Raw genomic sequence first — 24468 nt, forward strand, 5'->3', positions numbered from 1 at the left:
AACAAAAAACTCCTGTTTCGAGTTTCTTCCTTTTCGCTCATTAATCAAAAAGATTTCATCTGCTGATTGTGAGAAGTATGGAATTTTGAAAGATCATAGCATATAGATATGTCATTTTGTCATTTCGTCGGAGGATATAATCGTGCATCGTCCAGTATTGCATGTAGTTCCTGAAGCAGTTAATCTTCCGTTGTTCGAAAATGCATCGACGTACAATGCGGCCTGATCCATTCATCTCTCTGAAACCTGTCTTCCGCACGATATCGCTGTTAATTCTCCCGTTTTTGACGAATGAGTCGGAATAGTAAATAAAAAACAGCGTATATAGTCGCGTTAAATATAATGTGCAAATAATTTGAATTCAATAAGATATCAAAATGCTAAAAATGGACTATAAAGTAGCATTTAAAAAAACATACATTACAGTGTTATTAATTCAATATATTCACAAACTTCCAGAATGGAAAAATACATTTTAATTAAGAAATGATAAACTCAGAGAATGAAAAAAGAAAATATAATCTATAGATGTTTAGGTTTAACAAGACTTAAAAAAAAATCTGCTCGTTAATGAACGCGAAAAAGAATTTTTGACAAATAACTTGCAGCGCGTGCATGATACTGTTGTAGACCGATATTCGTTAAAATTCATTCCTGCGATGTTTACAGCCTCGCAACTGCGAGAAAGATAGATAGACGGAGAATAAAGTAACAGAGACAATTTAACGAGTGACACAAGTATGTCGTATATTGTCGCCCGAAGGGATGCACTTGTGCGAATCGGTGTATCTATCATGCAGCTGCAGTCGCGGCCTCCATCTTGGAGGCTCAAACGCCGGAAAATCCGTCGGTGGATATACACGGCTCTGTTAATCTCCCTTCGTGTGGAAGTGGGTCGGGAAACAATGGGATCCGTCTCTCCCATCTCTTGCCGCCTTCGCCACGAAGATTGTGTGTCTTTCCATCTTCCTCCTCCTACACCTTCCCCCCTTTCCCTTCTTTCCATCTCCGGCTTTTCTCAAATCCACCATTCATCCGTTCGACTATCCTATCTCGTCAACCTTACTCGAGTGGCGGTATAGAATGCAAACAGATACGGGTTTTAAGGTTCGTGAATGATCTATGAGGAAGTGTTGACGCGCAACTCGAATAACGAGGTCCTCTTCGATGATCATGTCTTTCATTTGGTGAAGCGATAATTATCGCGTAGGTCAATACGATAATACTCTTATAAGCATATAAAATGCATGTCTATAGAGGAAAAAATTATGTTGCTAAAAATAAATCATACATCTTTTATTTTTAGTAGGTGAAAATAATTTTAGTAAAATTTTTATTTTAAATCATAATTATTTTTTTATATTTTTAGTTAACATATGTATTAGCAGATGAATTTGATTTTGTACATTTCATACGTATTAATTTTTTTAGATTTTGCGCCTCATTAGTTTTATTTACATATTGATTGTATTCAAAATATTTTACGAAATATGATATTAATTTTTTATTTAACTAATAATATGTAATTATTATAAATCAAAAGAAATCGTGTCTATAATCGTGTATATATATATTTTGATAGAAGCCAAGGAAGTGGATGATGTTTAAAATTCCGCTTCTATTCCCGAAGGGGTGCTACTGTTTTACTAATATTTAACGAACAAGCGTACTTCTTGAGCGTCGTTTACATTTCGAATTTAAAGTCTCAACAATTCCCCGTCTTCTGGTTAAATAAAGGTGCTTTAAACACTTTACAAGTATCTTGCTAGTTTTCAAACGGGAACAAGCGGCCCGAGGAAAGATATACATACGAATATTTTTTCTGGAAGCGATGTTTTTCCATCTTCTTCTTCTCTCTCATTTTTCTCTGATAATATTCGCTTTTAAAATGTTACGAATCTCATTATATTTTCAATTATATATAATTATAAATATGTGCATGTAAATTAATATCATATTTAATAAATTAGCCGAATAACACAAATACACATTTGTTCAACGCATCGAACTTGTTAAATCAGATTTAATTACGTTAGTCATTGAGACGTATCAAATTAAACATTGTGCAATAAATTGCACATCCTTTCCTTTATTCGAATTTAATTTTTGATGCATTGCTAGCGCCAAATGAAGAATTTATTAACAATTCTGCAGGCGCTTTTCGCAATTGATTAAACTAACGGCTTCTCTCGCAAAAGCGTGAGGCGTAATTTAGGTATTATTAAATCCATTTGGCCCGTTTTGCCAATCGAACTGGGAGAATTGCATTCGTTATCTACCACGACCCAGAAGTCATACTTTGGATTTGTCGCGATTCGATAGTGCTTTCGATGCCACCGCGGATTGGAAAGTGGTTTCCCGCGCGAGATTAATATCGTTATCGACTGGAATATCGGTGACGTAGCAATCTATAAATGTTACTATAAAGATTCATCGAAAACTTTAAATTTATCTGAGATACTTTACAAATTGTTTATTCTCGTGCAATTTATCAAAATGGTTCCAATTATTGTTTGAATAAATTGTAGAGAAACTTTATAATTTCATAAATTTTTACTATTTAAAATAATTAATAGAATAATTAATATATGCTAAATATTACATATCGTTTATATGCTAAATATTATATATTGATATAATTGATACAGAAATGAACATAAAGAAATACAAATATATTTGTTTAAAATTATTAAAGTTATTAATTTTTATTTTTAATACTTTTTTTTAATAATTTGCGTGTAATAATACATATTAATGGATATAGTGATACTATATCACAACAATATTCATTCTCCATTCAATAAGCGTTTTATTATTTTTCTGCATCTTAAAAATGTGCTTGAAATGTCAAGTGTTTTTCCAGATCTCTCGAATAAAAACTATCTGTATGTTTGTACATGACTGAATCATTATTTGTACCACAAATAGATGTTCAGGTTGTGCTCTCTCAAATATCACAGAAACATCGGTGAATGCAGAGCGTGATATTAAAAAGTACATCGTGCTCAAATCCACCGTGTAAATGCCACCATGAAAGATATCGTCGAGTGTCATACTCGATATGAAGTAATGAAAAGTTCTTGAAAAAGGCCGATACTTTATGTCGACACAAGTCAGCCAGGAAACATAATTGAGCCAGGATAGAAATAATTGAAAGAGAGAAAGAAAAAGAGCAATAATCTTACAATTAGAGAAATTAAATAGAGCATTAATTAACGAGCATTGTGTTGTATTAATTCTATAATAAAGATATTGGTTGGAAATGATGTTTCGCACAGCTTTTTATAAAATATTATAATATTAAAGATTGTTCCAATTAGATTCACTTTTATTAAAAATAAGTAATATTGATTCGTTTCGAGATACAACACACTGATCTTTTTTGCTCGACATAATGTAATGCTTGATTACAGCAAATAAAAGTGCCCTAAATTATTACATTCACCAAACTTACCCTTCGTGAGAGAGTGGCGATTGTGTGCAGAACTGGACCTTTGGTTAGTTTCCTCAGGAGCGGCTCCAGCTGCAAGAGAAAATTTCTCACATAAAACAACTTTCTTCATTGATATTCCTTGGTTATTAAAGGCACAAGTGTATATTATGGCATAGTGTATAAAAACTTAATTAAAAGCACTCTACGATACAGTTTCGAACGCTTCGAGCATCTTGTACTAGTGTATTAATATTCTAGTACACCCTGATCAATCCCTCTTATAGTGGTAACAACTGGTGTCGTATCATGGAAGGCATAGGAAGCAGGAAATTTAATCAAAGTTACTATTTATCGCGATTAAATTCTGAATTTGATGTATAATTATCGATTAATATTTGGAAATTGATTGTGTATTATATCGAATGATTCATAATCTTAAAAGTAATTTTGAGATATTTTAATTTCTGAAAGTAAAATATCGCGATTAAATTCTGAATTTGATGTATAATTATCGATTAATATTTGGAAATTGATTGCGTATTATATCGAATGATTCATAATCTTGAAATTAATTTTGAGATATTTTAATTTCTGAAAGTAAAATATCGCGATTAAATTCTGAATTTGATGTATAATTATCGATTAATATTTAGAAATTGATTGCGTATTATATCAAATGATTCATAATCTTAAAATTAATTTTGAGATATTTTAATTTCTGAAAGTAAAATATCGCGATTAAATTCTGAATTTGATGTATAATTATCGATTAATATTTGGAAATTGATTGTGTATTATATCGAATGATTCATAATCTTGAAATTAATTTTGAGATATTTTAATTTCTGAAAATAAAATATCGCGATAATATTATGAGCAAGCGAGAAGCAAATTTCCGAAATTTGTCGTTGAATGCGAGAAAGTTTTACATGTCGCTTTTAATCACAAACAAGTTCAAAATGTCGGCGACTGAAAGAGGCGAGACATTCATACGCGACGTGAAGAAATTACATTACACAGACGAGTATCGAGCGATACAGGGAGCATACTTGGTGCACTATGCGCACACGTGTATACGGTGGTTGAACTCTGACATTTCTCGCGCAGAGAGGGATTCTTGCTCGAAGACATTCACCGATTCAATTGGGTGGAACTCGGGCGCGTATTCGAGTCAATGAAAAGATTCGATATGCAGCCTCGTATCCTCTGAATGAGGCGTATCTCGAGCGTAATTTATTTTGAGACTCCAGTGGATCTCGTTCTTATTTGTGCAGATTCCGAGAACTTTTATTGCTACCTGACTTCAACCGTGATTACAATCGAAAAGCAAATGGAGCAGAGGATGATCATATTTTTTAAAAGAGCCGAGCTATTTGAATAAATCGATTTCAATATAAGAAAGTTATTTTTCAAATACAAACCAGCAATATGTTTTTTTGTATATATTTTGATATATTTTATTTGATATTTTATTATGATATATTTTAAAAGAAGGCAATAGCATACAAATATATACACATGCATAATTAAAGAATGATGAGATGTTTACAGTTAATAGGAAATTATATATCGCGCGCGTTATTTTTCTTTCTAAAATATTAAAATTAATATATATCCAAATTTAAATATCTCTCTTAAAATATTAATAAAGAATAATTAAATTATTATAGTAGACAAATCAATAGTTTTAATTCAGCGATTTATTTAAAAAAACCTAAATTATTTCCTCGTATCTGCATAAGAACGATGGAAAGAAAGACTTGCAGTCTAATACGAGATAAGATTTTGAGTGATAAAACGAGAAGAGGATAATTCGAGTCGGCGGTAAATCTTCCTTCCTATACAATATGCCGTAGTTTAAAGTATCGGGCGGTGGATAATGGCACAGAACAACGTCAGATGAGGACGCTAACGATAATAATATCAGACGCTTATGGGGAAGAAAAAGCATTTTATCGCGTGTCGTCGTCGTTCACCATCGATGATGCTCTTACGAGAACAGCTCTCGAATTAAATTCGCGCTATTAAGACATTGTCTAGCGATAATGAGAATGGATGGGGCAAAACCCTGATCAAGATGATGATCCAGAAACACCGTTGAGACATAATCTTCGCACCGACGTGAAAGAAAAAGCGAAGTAAATGATAAACCGAAGGGATTCTTTGTGGATTAAAGACACGAATGTGTCGGAGGTACTTTGGAAAGTGTCGCGACGATTTGTCAGGATTTGAAAGAGAAGCTGTGTTAAAAGGAGGGTTCAAAGAACTCAAAGGCGATGTTTAACGACTTCTTTCACTGTTGTGTCGTAAAGTAATGGCTGGATTTACGCTCATCGACACTTGAAGATGTATAGATATTTACGCTACTGTTAATTTTGTCAGTGAGTTAATAAATAAAAGTAATTTTTCATTAATTCAGATTTAAATCTTGATTTACGAGGATGCATATCAATCGAAATAAAGATGTATACGATGAATGAAAGACGGAAATAGAGTAGTATTCCATAATTTATAAAATTCTTAAAGCGTATATTAGAAATTATTAATTTATTCTCTCAGAACATAACATCCGCAGATCTAAAGGCATTAGCATCGCTGCCAAATCCTTAGAAAGCCTTGTACAAAATCTCTAAATATTTCTACATTTCCAGCCTGTTATCCCGAGGGACTGAATCACGAGAGGCGAATCGAAATCGCATTTAGCGTGTCACCAAGAGCGCAAACGGCATCTCACGTGAATTTAAATGTACATTTCGAAACTGTAGCGAGAATACGTACCGGGATGGAAGAAAACGGCAGTGCAGAAATAAACACACGCGAACTCTTGCATCTGCATAACGAGTAGTACCGCGTGACACTACGTAATCTCACGATTACGAGAGAGAATCGCGAAGGTGATCACGTCGTCGCTATCTGACTGCATCTATTTGTGCAAGGATACTATGTGAAAATGCTCACCGGTGAGAAACTGTAATTCACAGCTGGTAAAGATTTAAGGATCTATTCGAATTTAAATGTACGCCGAGGAGATGCATAAAAAAGCTCTATTTTAAATTTATAAATATTTTTTCTCTAAATATTGCTGTGAATATTATTTAATATTCAAATTATTGTGCCATTTATATAAAGACATATTAAACGATAATTTAGTTTATATATTAAAAGATAATTTCTTTTTCATAAAAGAGAGAGATTCACAGGCGTGACTGCGATAACTTAATTATTCCTTCTATTCATTTTGAAAAAATAATCCGACTTTCGTGCAAAATTGGAAATTTTTGGACACACAAAAGCTAGCGGCATATATCAGGCCGCCGTGGCATTTCAATTTTTAAATGGAGTCTTTTGTGTTCCTACGCGAAAGCTTGCCTGGAGGTACTTTCGGGATGTGTTCTTATCGCATCTCGACAGTCAGAGTTACACCCTCTCTACATTGCTACTTAGAGAAAAAATGGGAGCATTTACCAGTGCTCATAAATTTTCGAACATTCTCATGCAAAGTAATCTGAAAAGACTAAAGGTGATATATGCATATCTGAAAAAATTCGGACGATATATTTTATTTAATAGAGTTTCAAAATGTTCAAATAATGTTAAAAGTCTTTTTTATGCAAAACCAGCTAGAGTTCGAATCAGATAAAAGAAAAAAAAATATTGGGCAAATATAGAAAACACGTACAAATATAAAAATAATAATTCTGTTATTTCTAGCCGAGTATTACGTGAATAGCGATAAGAAACTTGGTTTCTTGCGTTATGTAAGTAATTACCGTGTAAGTGACAGACCGATTTGCATAAATCTTGTGACGAAGACTGTACAATTAATACCTACCAATACGAATATGCGAAAATATCGAGTTATAATGCGAATTAAGTTCTTACTTCGCTTCCTGAAGTTACGTGATAGCAGTAGTCAGATTCATTTGCAGATTGTTATAGAGATCGGTGATTATCTGGCTATGTTGCGTATACTCGAATGCACTTCAAGGTCTCAAGAGCAAACGTTAGCGGCCGTTTAACTACTTGGTAAATACACGCTAACGCGTTTAGCACGTTCCGATCATTCGTATATACGTACATACCAGGTATATAACGCGGCCGAAACGCGAATCAAACGCTTTCAGACTGGTTTTTTAACGTTTAATAATCTCTACACAAGAGTAAAGAAGTCTGTATTGCTTAAACAATCTATGAAAAATGATAAGTTTTATTAGTTTAATTTTTTTACAATATTCAAACGATTCTTGAGTGAAAGATTTGAGAAAAGATCCTATTATCATATTCAAATTCTGTAAAATTGTGCATTTAAAATAATATTCTATTTATTTAAATACTACAAAATTTGCCAGATTGTAGCTTTATTTGACACAAAATTCACAATTATATATATATAAAATATCGGCAATAATTTTCACAGCTAGATTTAAATAGCGCAAATTATGATAGAGTCGTTCAACTTTAATCTTTTTCCTCAATAGCATTAACAGCTGATTACGCCCATGTAATCGGAAGTCTTGCGAATCGATATAATGAATTTGTATTGGCCAATTTATTGATACGCCGAAGAGAGTTAATTATTTAAATACTACAAAATTGACCAAATTGTAGCTTTATTTGACACAAAATGCACAATTTTATGGAGAAAACATCGGCAATAATTTTCACAGCTAGATTTAAATAGCGCAAATTATGACAGAGTCGTTCAACTTTAATCTTTCTCCTCAATAGCATTAACAGCTGATTACGCCCATGTAATCGGAAGGCTCGCGAATCGATATAATGAATTTGTATTGGCCAATTTATTGATACGCCGAAGAGAGTTAATTATTTAAATACTACAAAATTGACCAAATTGTAGCTTTATTTGACACAAAATGCACAATTTTATGGAGAAAACATCGGCAATAATTTTCACAGCTAGATTTAAATAGCGCAAATTATGGCAGAGTCGTTCAACTTTAATGTTTCTCCTCAATAGCATTAACAGCTGATTACGCCCATGTAATCGGAAGTCTTGCGAATCGATATAATGAATTTGTATTGGCCAATTTATTGGTACGCCGAAGAGAGTTAATTATTTAAATACTACAAAATTGACCAAATTGTAGCTTTATTTCACATAAAATGCACAATTTTATGGAGAAAACATCGGCAATAATTTTCACAGCTAGATTTAAATAGCGCAAATTATGGCAGAGTCGTTCAACTTTAATCTTTCTCCTCAATAGCATTAACAGCTGATTACGCCCATGTAATCGGAAGTCTTGCGAATCGATATAATGAATTTGTATTGGCCAATTTATTGGTACGCCGAAGAGAGTTAATTATTTAAATACTACAAAATTGACCAAATTGTAGCTTTATTTCACATAAAATGCACAATTTTATGGAGAAAACATCGGCAATAATTTTCACAGCTAGATTTAAATAGCGCAAATTATGGTAGAGTCGTTCAACTTTAATCTTTCTCCTCAATAGCATTAACAGCTGATTACGTTCATGTAATCGGAAGTCTCGTGGATCGATATAATGAATTTGTATTGGCCAATTTATTGGTACGCCGAAGAGAGTTAATTACCGTCAGGCGCCGATAAAGAAATAGCAGGTGCTCGCTTTCCGGAGCGTCCCGACGTGCGCTGGTTAATTATCGGCGACACGACGCCCGTAGTCTATTCTCCCTGCCTCTCCTACGTACTTTGAAAAGGCGCTTAAATTGCCGATAGCGCAATCCCTGAGAGAGCTGCGCGTATCTCGATCGGACAATGGAGACTCGCCTCGCTTCGCGTCGCAATTAAATCGTCAATCATCTGAGTCGCTAATTGCGATACCCCAGTACTCTGGACCCCTCGCAAACGCGGGAGCGTTAAGGTAAAGTGCATCTTTTGTTCGATAGTTACCGTAGAATCGAGCTAGTTAACGTAACGAGATTCTGTAATGAGGAGATAATTAGAAAGAGAATTTAAAAAATGCGTTAATAAAATGTATTCGCGAGAAGCTTATTATCAGAATCTTCCATCTTCTCACTCAACATGTACATATATTTACTCCAGAACAAAATAAATGCTAAATTTTACAGTTTTTAATCTAGAACTAGAAATGTTTGCAATTTTTTAAATTATTTATTATATATTTAAAAAGTATTAAAGTATAATTCGATGCAACTGATTATTTATTATAATTATTTATTATAATTATTTATTATATATTTAAAAAGTATTAAAGTTTAATTCGATGCAACTGATTACGTTGACTTATCAAACCGATATTGATATTTTCAATCTTGAATGAACAACTTCAAAACCAATCTCATTATATTTATACGAACGCTGCTTTTGTAAGACAATAAATGCATTGTAAATGTACACTAAATGCATTGTTTCTAAGAGAATGTATTAGGAACGATGTATTTGCGGGCAGCCAATGAGGAAGTGAGCTGACATCGTTCATTTTCTACCCTCATCAAGACAATGCCAAGGCGAGCCTTAAAAGAGAATGCCACGAAGAACAGCAATGAACGGGAAAGGGCGACAGCTACCATCAGACGGTATATTAATTTAATGGTCGGAAGAAGAATAGAGCGATTCTTATTGGACCTAAGGGGAGAAAACGAATTTTTCAAAATTGAAAATTTAATCAGTTGCTCATTTCTCCAATAATATTTCGACGGCAATAAGAATTATTTTGTTTTAAATAATATAACTTGCGGAAGAATGTATACTCTTTTGATTAATAATTTATATTAATATATATTAATAATAATATTAATAATTAATTGCAAATAGATGAGTGATTTTCAAGTAAAATTAGGATCATAGACAAATAAATGCTTTCAACATAGGATCATAAGCAAGTAAATGCTTTTGAACAGAAGCCCTCGTTGGATCGTAGCACTTTGAAGAATGTGTGTTTCAACAATAGTTGGTTTGCGTTTATGGCGGTGATGATAAAGAGCATAAATGCGAATTTTCCCCCGGCTTTATGATCATCCTCACTTAGTCAAATCGTTGCACGCCGCAATAACATCGCGTGTGTGATAAAGGGAATTATATGTTCGGCGTTGGATGCCGTGAATATTTTATGTGTAACGCATATGCCGGCTGTTGTTCGTGACAAATATAAGAGAAAAATATATATTTAAAAAAACTGCACGTCGGACGTAAATTATTTTTTTGTGTACTGATGACAAAAAATCTGGCCTGCGTTTTCTCGGCTCGTTTTAGACCTAAACTTCACAGCAATTTACGTGACATTTATATTTTATATTCCTTCAAGTGGAAATTCGCATTTAAATTGAGCTACTTTTCCTCCTTGTTACAGTGTATTAAAATTTCATAACATTATTCTTCAAAACTTATAACTTAAAATGTTTATTTCGATATTACTTTATAATTAGTTATTTAATTCATATTGTTTCTTTCTCGAAAATTATTATTTAATTCGTAACGTTAAAGTTTCAAACAACGTCAATTGTAAAAAAGATAAGAAAATGTCGAACGATCTAACATTTATCCATGTTAGAAATGTTAAAGATAAATGTCTGCAGTGATAAATGATCCACGTGGTCAAAAGCATCGAGTTACAAGGCGCAATTTCCAGCGCCAATTTTCCGGCCACGTTTCTTTTCTCATTGTCCGACATTACGCTAATTTTCCTCTCGTGCGTTTCCAACAAGTTCAACTATCCACACAGTAACTTTGTCGGATCATCGTGGGTTTCATAATTGAGCGTGAGCGCGAACCATTCGCCATCGAACTCAAAATTATCTGACATTTGAAAAAGTGTGAAATATGTAAAATCAAACACTGTAATATTATTTAACTTTCTCCGCAAATATAGAAAAATCATGAAAATATTAAAAGCACGAAGAGTTGAAGAGCAAGAAAATATTGATAGAAAACTGCGCTTATATTTGAGTTTAATTATTGTGAGTACCTTTCCGCGCCCGCGTCATGATTTGAAATATATCGCAATAAAATATGTACATACATATGTATCTCTCTTATTACGGAATATGTATATATCAATATTTCACCGGAATTCGATACAGAATCGGGCTTTCTGCGGAATTTACGAAGCGTATAAAGAAATGTTACTCTCCCTAATAAAATACAGTCCGCGGGGAATCGGTCGAGAAATCGGAGGCAGGTAGATAAAAAATGGAGGGAAAATGTGCGTGTTACATATGCGCATTGGAATAATATCGAAGACAAAGCTACGGAATTATATATTCGCGATTCGTGAAATAAAGAAAATCCTATTGGTCGAATTTGACGAAACTTCATCTACACTATTTGCTAATTATAAACGTGCATAGTCTGACGCTAGCATTTATACGTTAACGTGCTCTGAATAAAATTATGTCAGTGCGAATGTCTGGGTTTTAATTATTTTAAGCCACACCCAAGTTGAATGAAGCCCATCGCAAATGGCAGCTTGTGTAAAGACGAGAAAAATGATAAATGGTACTATATATTATATATTGCATGCATCATTGAATACATTAATTTTTATTCCGCTGCTATTGAATTCAAATCGTGTGACGTAAGTGTGTATCGTGACCATATTGTGTCCCGGAAATGAGATTTGCTCGACAAATGGAAACATAAGGTGAATAGGCATTATTAGACACAGGTATTCTCTAATCGATCAAAGCCTCCGAAATACAAAGGCGCCTTCGCAATTATTTGCATGACAAATTAATTGTCTTGATGTCTACGGAACGCAATTACGACGAACTAATTCGATGCGCGCCAGAAGCCGCCTGTACTGAATCGTCTTAATTTGCCGGCCAGTCGCTGACGTACGTCGGCATTCTGCATACGAAGAACACAGCTGATTTGATTGCGGAACTCGCGCCTGAACGTTTGATGCTGATTCATTTGCATCCGAGAGACCACCTCGAGATGACGCGTGCTCTCTCTCTCTCTCTCTCTCTCTTTCCTAGCAGTTGTGCAGCTGTATATTGACTGAATGGTTGCGAAATTAGCACATGTGTCCAGTCGTTCTATATGTATGCAAATATACATGTATAGGAAAAAAACTCGACAAAAACTCGACAAATGATTAAAATTCAGCAGATGCTTTACAGAGATTTGAAAAATCGTGAAAAATAGACGTCATCTTTCGAAATATATAATCGATAAATCTGATACTGCCGGTATGTTCGATGCAAGCAAAGGCGAAATCTCTTGCAAGCATCGAGCCGTGATATCCATTGCGCTGACAATGAGAACATGATTTTTTTCGCATGCAGAAACCGTGCAAAGCGCGGCGAAAGCTAAAAGCGGAAGGGAAAAAAAATCGCGAGAAAAATATGTGCGTATATCGATTGAGATGCATATTTTAAAACAAAAGCAAGCTTATCCACGCCGACAATTCAAACCTCTGTGCTCGCTTTTATTTCCTATTTCGCGCTATTCGATGCAGGAAATTGGCTGTGTATGATAATATATAAGCACATTAATCATGCCCGAAAATATAAAATACCGGGAAACAATCGCGAGAGTTTCGAGGAAGTAATTACCGTTTCGTATTCATTAACACAATCGGAGATAACTTCGCGGTAGAGAAATTTAATTGAGAAGAATTAAGATTGTTTGAGTATTGCTTCCTGAACTTTAATAGAGCGTGGCTCATAAGTGTACTAAGTTAACATGTACATACAATTTTCAAATATAATTTTATTTCCATGCAAAATTGAATTCCATTCTCCAGAGGATTTAAATGTAATTTAGCATCTCTTAGACAATAACAGAACTTCATTTCGCCCAATTCCGTTATTATTTTACTGCTTCTGATTACACTTAACTGTTCATTACTTTAGTGAAGAATATAGATTATACTGTAGCAAAGAATTTACTGAACTATACTTTACGCTTTCTGCTTCTGAATATCAGAGAAGGAATAAATATCGGTCCCTACACTAGACAGCCATGTGTTTCTTGTTTTGCCAAATCCAATTCCAGAATGGCATTTACGTAAGTGAATATATAGCCTATATTCTAGCACGAAGAAACCACTTTCTGTCACCGTGCGCCACGTGCGTGGTAATATCGCCGGAACGTTTCTTTAAACGAGACGAAAGTTTTAGCGAGAGGCCGAAGATAGAAAAAAAAATAAAGCCCCAGATGCAAAAGAAAGGTCTCTCGCACACCTGCATATTATGAATCATGCGAATGCACAGAGTAGCGACTAAATACCACGGAGATAAACTCTCATATGTATGCGCAGCTAGTACAAGTATATGCTTGAATGTTTATCGTCTGTATATTTAATGGGTCACTGAAAAGCATAATAGCATAATAAGCGAATTTCGGATATTTAGCGTTGAGAGAAAAGATAAATTCAAAACATGAAAATGCAATGTCATGTAAGAAAAAAGAAGACAAATATGATAAATGTACTAAAAGATAAAGACAGAGATAGGAAAAAAAAAGAGAGAACAGAAGACAATTCTTTCTATCTTCAATTCGAATATTTAACCAGTAACTTTTACATCTTTCTCGTTGAACTGGAAACCATTCTTCGAAAATAGGCTGCAGTAGTTGAATTTCTTTCACGCTAGATGCCTGATTATCTTGTCGAACTCTACTTGATGCGGTAGTTTCATCGGAGGAGATAATAGCCGCGATATCTCTATCCTCGGAAGAATCTTGAAAAGAAAAAAGAATGTTCAATGAAGTCCGTCGTTCGCATCTCGACCCACAAAGATAGTTCGTCTTCTTTTCCACCGGTTTCTTCAGAGGAAAGGTCTCATTTTGCCCTCTTTTGTTGCGGATTTCAATTGGCCGCCGCAAGGGACTTTTTCTTTCTTCCGGCGATGTCTTCGAAGACAAGAAGGAACAGAATAGAGCGAGAGCATAAATTAGGTCATTCGATAAAAAAGAAAAAAAAACGATAAAAATTGACAATGTGATTTCCTCGAATCAATGCGTTAGCAGTATGTGTACATTTGTTGAAAAAGATACAACTAATTATGTACTTATCCAATTTCTGAATAAGCCACTCCCTGTTTGATAATATCAAGAATTACAAAGAACCATAATAAAAAGGGAATATTATCTAAATAGGAATATTACCTAAGTAGATAGATAAGTAGATTAAATACCTGCTCGAGTAATTTAAAGATTAATCATATTATTTGTCGTTGCATTATGTTGATAAAAATATTTATAAAAAGTGTAGCACTCTTAAAACATTATTATTGAGCATAATTTGATTATTTATCGCACATAAAAAATAGATAATCCCGAACTATTTAATGTTCACATTTATTCAATGTGTCACATTCATCGTGAAAAAAAGCACCGCCGGCGAAAGAACCGTTATCCAATTGTCACGAAGATACGGAAAATCTATTTTCGCCATTCTTTATAACATGTCACCGCCAATGGGAAGGAATGTTGGAACTCCTCGCTGACTTTTTCGCACCAGATCTTGATCCGTCGCGATCGTTTATCACGTGGGCGAATGATATATTAGTCGCCGGCGAACAATCGGAAAATTTGTCGGGTCATTAGCATTCGCGATTGATTCTCAAATGTGGCGAGATTTGATCAGAATTTTCTCAACCGTTTCATCCGCGATGCCGTCTGCTGTCCGCACCATTTGATTAATGATCGAAATCGGTCGCCAAATGCATTCTCGTTCGTTTTCTTCCAAGGAAAATCACCTTCGTTTGCGAATTATTGATATTCGATGAAAAACAATTCAATCACCTCGGCTCTTTTTTTCATTGGCATTGAAGACATTTACAATTATTAATAATACTATTGATTGTCATACTGTGATCTGTGCATGACATTACGATGACATTTCTCGGCTTGAGAACGATGGTTGAATGCATCATCAAAACAGAATGCTTTTTACATCGGTTTGACATTTAGGTTTAAATTGTAACTTCGTCTTTTTTTCCGTTTAATTGCGCTTTAAATGAGTGATTCGTTCTATACTTGAGATAAATGTTAGTGTTTTCGCCGTGATAATTACTATCTTTAAGGCTCGATCTTTAGCACCCAACATGAAATTTATGGGTCGCCTGAGAATAAGAGAATGCGTTTCTTACGCCTTTCATATAATTAATAATTGCGGTCGTAATATACTCGATAAGACTAGGATGCATTCCGTGCATATCCCGACCGGAGCAAAAAAGGGCGGAATTTAAGCGAGCGAGGATCTGCAGCTGGCATTGATTTATGGCGCTGTTATTATACGCTACTGCCAAGCTACCGACATCCAGCCGGAAATTTTGGCAAGTCTGTTACGGACAACAAAAATTTGTCTATTTTGCTAAACATCGGGAAACGCGAAGATATTTTTCTGATACTATAGAAACAACTAAATTGCAATCCAGCGCAGTAACTAATTTCTCGTATAACGAAAACACGGGATTAAAATTTTCTTTACTTAAATATTTTCTCGATATATCTTGATTGTTTTTCCGTTGTTTGTCAGCTTCCTAAAATAGACGAAACGGGGGAAAGGAAGGATCCCTTCGCGGAGGCGGAAAAAGCCCCTCGGCTTTATCGCTCAGGCCGAATAAACGCGAATTTACAGCTCGGACGTAAGCGCTCGTTCTAAATTGGACGATTTATCGGTGTTGGAGCCAGAGATGCGCAAGAAACTCGTTAACGAGGAGTAGCTTTTAACGACGGATTCAGCCGCTGTAACGAGGAAAGTGCAGGTCGGCGAATCGAAAGGGGGCTGTCATAACATTGCGCACTTTTACCCCGCACGTCACGCAAGAGAATCGTAAACAATACCCCATAATTAATTACTCGACAGGTCGGTTTATTCCCGGAAGAGTTCGGCGATCGTGCTAGCTTGCGAGAAAATAATTAATCGTCCATTATTGTCGGCAAATGTAATTATTACAGCCGAGTATCGTGCGAAACGGAACCGAATCCAGCTGTGAGATAACCGATCGCCGTTTCCAGTCATACAACGAGACCCGCGCGGCTTCGAATGATTTATAGAGAATGGAGATGCCACACTGTTAACCGCATTAAATCCCCTACTATAACAAGAAGCAATTTTCTTCCCTCGGAATATTTTTTTCCATCAAAATGCTTATCCAGCAAGATATGATATTCCTTTCTCTTAATGGATATGCTAAAGTCGTACATCTTACAATATAATTTGATACGCTATTTTTTTATATAATGCGATTAAAAATTTATACATTCATATCAATATATGAATCGTGCGATCCTAGAAAGAGATTTACAAGATCAGTATCTGAAAGAGAATAATAGAGAATAATAGAGAATCTAAAAATAAAACGGTGGGCGGAATCAATAATTTTTCGGAGAAGAGCTTTGACATTTGTCTGCTGAATGTTTCCGGTGTATATCCTGCTCGCTATTGAATCGACAAGGGCTCTTCCTCGTCTGGTTATTCCAGCGAAATAATTCAGGCAACGTGTATCGATGCGAGAAACGAGCGACACGAACTATCACCATCAACTTTGTCGACTGAGCGATTCTTCGATATTTTCCGGTTGGATTTAATTAAAACGACGGTGGGTGAGCAGGCGATGCTCAAGTTACACTTTCTCGGTTGACATTGTGTTTTAGACACACAACGTCGAACAACTATGAAAACTTAGTCATAAACGAGACTCGTGAACTTGATGAAATTTGAAGCTAATTCGCGGTGAAGTCTTGACATCATAATATGATGTTACTATTAATTAAAATCATTGTCTTTCGTACGTTCCTCAAAATTTTATCCAAAATAAAATTAGAACGTTAAAGAAGCAGATAAGAACCGAGCACACAATTTTATGGCGTAATTAAATTTTAAATTTTTTAAAGAAAGTCATTTAATCGAACATTTCGATCCATTTTCGGATCATTTTGAGCATTTATTAAACAAATTGAAAAAAAAATCTGTCATACAAAATAAAATAAATGTTATACAAAATAAAATACATACATATAAGATACAATCCGAAGAAATGACTCCGATTAAATGACTTTTCCTTTTAAAACTTTGAAGATTTATTTGTGTCGTAATTTCTTGCTCTCGTCTCGTTTGCCTGTTGAATTTAATTTTTGTGTGCAGAGTCTTAGGAAATTATTTTTTTTCGATTGAATACAATTACACTACCAGAGTAGTAGATAATAAATGCGGGTTTTATTGTTAGCCAAAAAAAAAACAAACGAAAAACGAGAGCAATCTTTCGGGAGTATTTTTTGATCCCCGTAGACTTATGTTTTGTTGACGTAACGGTGTGTTGAGTTCAGTAAATTCTCTCGTCGCGAAATGAAATACTCGACCTCTTTCTTCACCGTAAAAGAAGTTACGTAAATTTATTTTTCCTACGAAGTGAATGTAAATAAGTGCAACTTAGCAAATATGCGAGACGAGGCAAAAGTTCAAGTTTTGTTGAAAACTCAGAGATTCCGATTTAGATGCGCTTTGCGCTTTCTACATAATCGAGTACTACCGATTAGCGAAGGAAGTTATTACATATATCTTCTGTGCAACCAATATCTCTAAGCACATTCGGAATCGATGTGTAAGAGAGAGATAGAAAGAGAGAGATGTATCTGAAACCAACGTGCTTATAAATATACAATTAACTATCTTGTTAATCTGGGAAGAGTGATTAAATAAGCTGATAATTCAGAATATTGAATTTATAATCACTTGAATGTTAAACACACACATAATTGCAAATAAATTATAATACATATATATTACAGATTCCTCGCAATAATTCCAAAATAATTTATAAAGTAATTTATAATTCTAAACCGATTTATAATAATTTATAATTCTAAACCGATCTCAGAAATAAAGACATTATTTATAAAAAAAGAAAAAATTACATATATTTTATAATTTATGATACAAAAATATTATACAAATCGTAAATATGAAATATAATTATATAATTTTTATCATACATCTTAGAATGTATCAAGTTATGCTAATGTAAATTTCTCGAGTAGTAACGATCATTATTAATTTATTCATGATTGCCTGCGTCAGTGAATATTGTAATCGAATTAATGAGCGGGAAGCGACTCGCTGCCGAATTTGAATGCGATCTCGACGTTTATGAGGAGCAAGCAGTAATATTATGCAGCGAGTTTGATTGATAGCCTCGAGGTGCTTTCGGCGCAATTAGAACGATGCTAGTTTCAGAAGAATGCCAGTGATGTTGGTTAAAGTTTTCGATACAGTGTTTTTTTTCTGTCGAAGAAAACACGAGGAAACGTTTTAACTTCGCGAAAGAGTTTCAAAGTACGTTCTCTGAACAACGGCCAACCTTTTGTGTTGGTAAAATGACGCTGTAGAAAAAAAAAAAAACAACGAAAGTTAAGTCAAATGGTGCTTTCGTTGGGGTTAAGTTCTTTAGATTAATTGCGCCTTCTTATAATCAGAACAATAGCGATAGCGCGCGTTTACTTAGCTTATGAGTCTCGCGAACTCTTTCTCGCCTCGAAACTAATGGCACATGATAAAAAGGGTCGAGGTAAAAGCTGGAAATCAATGAATATAATTTCCGCAGTAGTGGTTAGAAGGAAATCCCTTTCTCAAACATTAAAGTTGTAATTAGATATCCTTTCGAAGAGAATTGCGTTTCCTTTTTTCTCCGCGCAATATTAGATATCGAATTGTAAATGAAGATTCAATTATATGTAAATGAGTTATAAATACCTGACGCCGCAGAAAAATAGTAAGAGGCTTCTGTTAACGTCATCGAATACTCACCTGGAAAAAGAAAACAAAATATGACATTAGAACATTGTTTGAATTAATGAATAATCTTACACATTTGAAGATAATTTATATAATTAAATTGTCTCTCTTTTTTAAATATAACTCTATTGCTCTCCTTTCCCCCATGAATAATAACTTTATCTTACATAAATTTAATTTAAACGTGTAATTTAATTATTAACAGATTTATTAACATGAAAGCTTTACATTTCGCGAAATATGAAAAGACAATCTATAAATTTATAAAGATTATATCTTCTGTATCAAAACACAATATACATATTTCCTGAAAATAACATCAGAGATCGCGTCAAGTGAAAAGAGACTTGATATCGCAAGCAAGTCAGACAGATATTTTCGATCACTGGATTGGTATTGTGAGATGGCTTCAGTGCTTTTAGGCGTCGAATGTAGTCGCAAAAGTCTCAATCGCGCCACGAGAAAAAATGCCACATCGAGTTGCCAGCTCAGCAATTCGAGCGTCGCTGAAAATATCAATGTATTGCCTCTATCATCGGTGTGATCTTGACAAGAACGATCGGCCAAGCTCGAAATGTCAATATCGTATACATTTATACGCAAATTGAGTCTAAATATGCGGCGTATTAAATCGTTTCTATATCGTATGATAAAAATAATTGAGATATAAAAATCATTGCAATCATTGCGAATGTTTGACATTTTTCTTATTAAATCTTTTTAACGCCTTTTTTATAAAACAGTTTAATAATTGAAGAATTTATTTAAGATATAATTTAAATTTTTGAAATTTAACTGTACAACGTTAGGTTTGTTATATCTTTTTATGGAAAAAAATTAATTTTAATTTTATTAATAATAACCTGCTTAAACATTAACATGAGAGAAATAGTAGGACATATTGTACATTTCACAAGAGTAAATAAGATGATATAAAATAGATGATATAAAAATATCTCAAAGGAAAAAGAGTATTTGTGTCAACTACAAAGACGATTGAACAAGAAAAACAACTAAATAGGAAAGTGTTTGAAGAAAGAAACCGTATCGATCACCGATTATTTATCTAGGAATAAAGTAGCGCGGTTCCGCTCTTGTGCTAGTTGTTCGAACTTGAATTTTCATTTTTTTGTAAAGTATTATACGGTACGGAAGGCAAACAAGTCGAGTGCATCGCGCATAAAGATTTGCAAGGAAACGCGGAGGTGGTATCATCATCGGAAAGATTCCCAGACCTCTTTTCCTTTAGTTTCACTTTTTTGCAATGCCCGAGATAAAAAAAAAACCCGCATGGATCCAGCACGAAAATTTTTCTCGGTCGGTTTATTGCCGAATTGAAAAAAAATAGAGATAAAAACCTCTCCGCTGTACAATAATACAGTCGATCAGATCGGTTTTTTTCTCAATTTTTGAATTCTTGAAAAAAGGCTAGATTGAGCATACAATAGTTTATCTAAATTCCCATCAAGTTAATATCTTCTCGAAAAAGGGTCTAGATTTATTTATAAAAAAAAAATAAATTCAAAGATTGTAGATATATATCACATATTTTTCCAATCAAAAAATTCATGAATCGCTTATAATTATTTTTATTTTATCTCCTGCTAAATTCAACAGAAAGAGAAATCAAGTGCTATTCCATTTTTAGACCAAATGACACATTTACATCGTAGTAAACGTATAAATAAAGTGACGGCATGCGAGCGGATCAAACGTAGCTATTAACGCTTTCTCTGTACCACGCGACTCTGTACCACTGTCCCCGCTTTCGAGCTAGGTATCTAAGATTTCCCAGTCGACCTCCGTCATCGAGGTATTCTCTCTGCAACTTTGTGAACTCGATTCCTCAAAGAGCCGACGATCAACAACTTGCGCGAAACCCCAGGAGTGCTTTTCCAATGTGAAAATTCCATCGAACTTCCTCTATTCTACGCCTCGCGGGAGATTATGATCGAATGTTTTGATACGTTAGCAAAGAACCCCTTTTCATCCCTATCTAATCTCTCTCTTGCTAGGAATAAGTCCGTTTTCAGAATTTTGTTTGTCCATAATTTTTTACCTTCGTAGAGACACATCTCCAATATTAAGAAAATTATTTTATAATAAAATATATAAATATAAGAATCTTTTTTTTTTAATAATTAGCTGTTGAGAATAATTTTACTGAAGTCAGAAAACTTATTCTAATTTACTAGTTTAATTTTAATTGCAAGCAACTTGATGCGTTTAACGATATGTATATATTTCATGCATTTTCGCATGTCCTGAGAAACTACATGAAAGACTACTTTGTAACTCATTATGCGGATAATTACTTTCCATTAACTCTCATCTAAACATCATTAAAGTATTTTGCCATGTATTACTATCACTTTGAAGTATGCATGTGTAGTTGCATTATCGTCATCATCATCATCATCATCATCATCATTATTATCATCATTAGGAAAAATTGGAGTATATTAATCTTGTGCTTTTAGCAAATCAAATAAATCGCATTATTGAATGCAAACGTGCAAGAGGCACGCGCGAGCGTCCTTTGATCCCGAGGGACAAGTCCGGAGGGAAGGACTGGTCGCTGAAAATTTCAGCGCAAACAAAACAATACACTTTGCGCGTGTGCATGCGTGCAAGAAGAGGATACCTTCGTCGCCAGAAGTTGAGGAGTTGTCCTCGGGTTCGGGCGACGACCCTGGGGACCGTCGGTTGAATTTCGAGTCCGATCGGCCGCATTCGCTACCGACGTTTCCTGTTCCTCCCCCTCTTCGGTTGTCCTCGTGTTGCTGGCGTGCTCCCTTCTCGGGGGACACCGAGCGGGACTCTGAGCTATCGGTGGGTCCGCACGTGCGGCCTCGTCGACCCTCTCTCGCTTCGAGTCCGGGTAATCGCTTGCTGAAGTCGGTGGGCATCGCCGGTCGCTTTCTAGGAGTACGTTTACGATTTTACGTTCTCCGTTTTTTTGGCGCAGGAAAAAAATCATCTTCCCCCGTTTCCTTTCTTCAATCAAGTATCAAGATGATCGTTCGCCAAACGAACTCGCGTCGCGCTATTATTGTTGTTCGTTTTGAATTAATAAAGCTAATTTGTTGATCGTACCGCACGCGCGAATAATATTTCTAATTAATATATGAATTAATTACTTTGCGCGACGCAACGCGCGTCAAAATAAATGTATCCAGGTAAAATAAACTGTTGACTATCGTGGCGATAATCGCGAGATTGGATGCAAACAGTTCAATCAGCGCGTTTTAACGCAAATCTCGATAAACCGTCTCCATTTCCATGATTAAATATTTATCGCATATCGAATCGCGTTCCGTATTTGCACCTCGGAGCGTGTTTGACGCTAGATCAGATTCCATTTGAAATCGCAATATTACGTTCGCGTTGTTGATTTTATCCGACGACGACGCGTTTAGGCTAATCTCGAGTATTCGATGAAACGGGAAAATGGCCGACAAAGTGAGCTGCAGATTGGACTTGATTCGGAATGACGAGATGTGATCAATCAATTTCCTCGGACGACAACGTCACGATAACGGATCGATAGATCCATTGCATAAAGCATCGACCATCGCTAAAATGTCATTCGACGCTATTGTTTCGCGAAAATAACAATTACGCAATTTTCTGCTTGCCGTGTTTTCATTAATTAATCGGAAAATATCGATTGATATTACAAGAAAAATAATTGCTATCCAGAGTGAAAATATAACAGCCAAGTAACTTCGCAATTTTCAAAAGTAATTACATGAAATATTGTAAATCGCGTAATTATAAAAATAATAGTTTACATTTTCTAATCAATTTTTTAATCAACACTCTGTCCACGTCATTCGTAATAAAAACTCAAACAGCCGAGTTAAAAAGTGTATAAATTCGAACGATTGGTTACGTGCGAGCTAATAAATGAACTGTCTCTTCCAAAGAGTTATCTTGTCCGTAATAAAAACCATGAATCCTTTTTATCCGTCAAGCTAATTCCAAACCGCGCGAGTTCTCGAATCGATGAAAGGATCGATGGTCGATGCTCGGCCAGTTCCCAAAGAGTATTGAGAGTAATGAACCAATGTCAATCTCGCACCGGACGTAAACGTACTCCCTGAAGTCGTTTGAGCGATCGGTCGATCTCTCTGCGGCCGACTCTTTGGACTCGACGGCGGCGTTTCCGGTTGACGGCGCTCGTCTTCCGGTGATGGTCCCTGGATGATGGTGGTCTCTGACTCCCTCGTGGCCGGCATCACGGACATTTGCCAGGTCAGCGTTGGCAGCAGTTTTTGCCTCCTTGGCGGGTGATGGCGGCGGAGACGTTGGTGGCGATGGTGATGGACTTCCTGCACGAGCAGAACTGTAGCACACTGCTGCCTTCCGCAAGGTCTCCCTGCACAGCTCGGAGAACATACTGTCTCCCCCATGGCCGGGGCCCACCGGACCAGCCCTTTTCTTCTTCTTTCTTCCAGTTACTTTTCTTGGAATCCGCGAAACAGTTACGAATCTCGTCTGTCGTTCATCATCGTCTCTTCTGTGATCTTCCCTTTTCCTAGCACGACGACTTCATCACGATAATTGGCATTACATCGCGCTTCTATGCGGAGAATCGATCGCTCGGCGACCTATCTAAGATCTGGCTCACGGATGGAGAACTAACGGCTTAGGCGAGCATCTAAGAAGAAGCGATCGGTAGGATTACACCTAAGATATCAGTTCACCGGTTGAGACTGGCTCGTGTTTCATAGTTATCGTTTTACTATTAATATTAAAAGAAGAAAACATATTATGAGGATATACGAGAAAGATAACATCCGGAATCTTCGAGAGCTCTATAGCACGATTTATTTTTTGATAAGTCAAAATTACATCTAATTATCTCAAGTTTTCTGCCATCATATTCTTACCATAATTCTTCCTCGTCTAAATATTTCATCGCGATTGTATAATTTATCATTCATATTATTCATTTTATGTGATAAAAATCTAAAAGAAAAGAAGCATTCATGAAAGTTAAATTTCACATTGAATTCCTGGATAAATCAAAATTACAAAATTACTAGATGTTTCAAATTTCCCATCATATTTCTATCTACTGTATTTTTGTCTTTTTTACAAGTATAATAAACTCCTCTATATGCCACAATACTTCTATAAAGATTCGTATAACGCGGTAAAAAGATTGCGACAGGTCTCGTACGACATGCTAAATTACCTTGACGCGGTAGATAAACTTCGCATTTTGTGCTTCTTTTATGATAAACAACATATTTTCAAATTTTCTACAACCTATGAATATCATGTAACGCGCAACATATTTCTCAGAGACCTACTAT

At 35.2% G+C, this 24468-nt stretch overlaps 1 protein-coding gene across 41 annotated transcripts in view; it reads right to left on the reverse strand.

Annotated features, from left to right (window-relative positions):
- Positions 1 to 24468, reverse strand: part of LOC105248276 (MAP7 domain-containing protein 1) — a 149777-nt gene that overhangs the window by 18437 nt on the left and 106872 nt on the right. For 17 of the 41 annotated variants that reach the window (XM_025409571.1, XM_025409569.1, XM_011253004.3 and 14 more), the window contains one exon: positions 3455 to 3523. In XM_025409571.1, coding sequence (XP_025265356.1) covers positions 3455 to 3523 — 69 coding nt within the window. Of the gene's footprint in view, positions 1 to 3454; positions 3524 to 13928; positions 14085 to 19102; positions 19157 to 21788; positions 22067 to 23228; positions 23784 to 24468 lie in introns of those variants that run through there. The other 24 variants (XM_011253000.3, XM_025409562.1, XM_025409566.1 and 21 more) reach the window with 11 other exon arrangements.

The sequence above is a fragment of the Camponotus floridanus genome, unplaced genomic scaffold, assembly GCF_003227725.1.
Source record: "Camponotus floridanus strain SB8 unplaced genomic scaffold, Cflo_v7.5 scaffold27, whole genome shotgun sequence".
Taxonomy (NCBI): Eukaryota; Metazoa; Arthropoda; class Insecta; order Hymenoptera; family Formicidae; genus Camponotus; species Camponotus floridanus.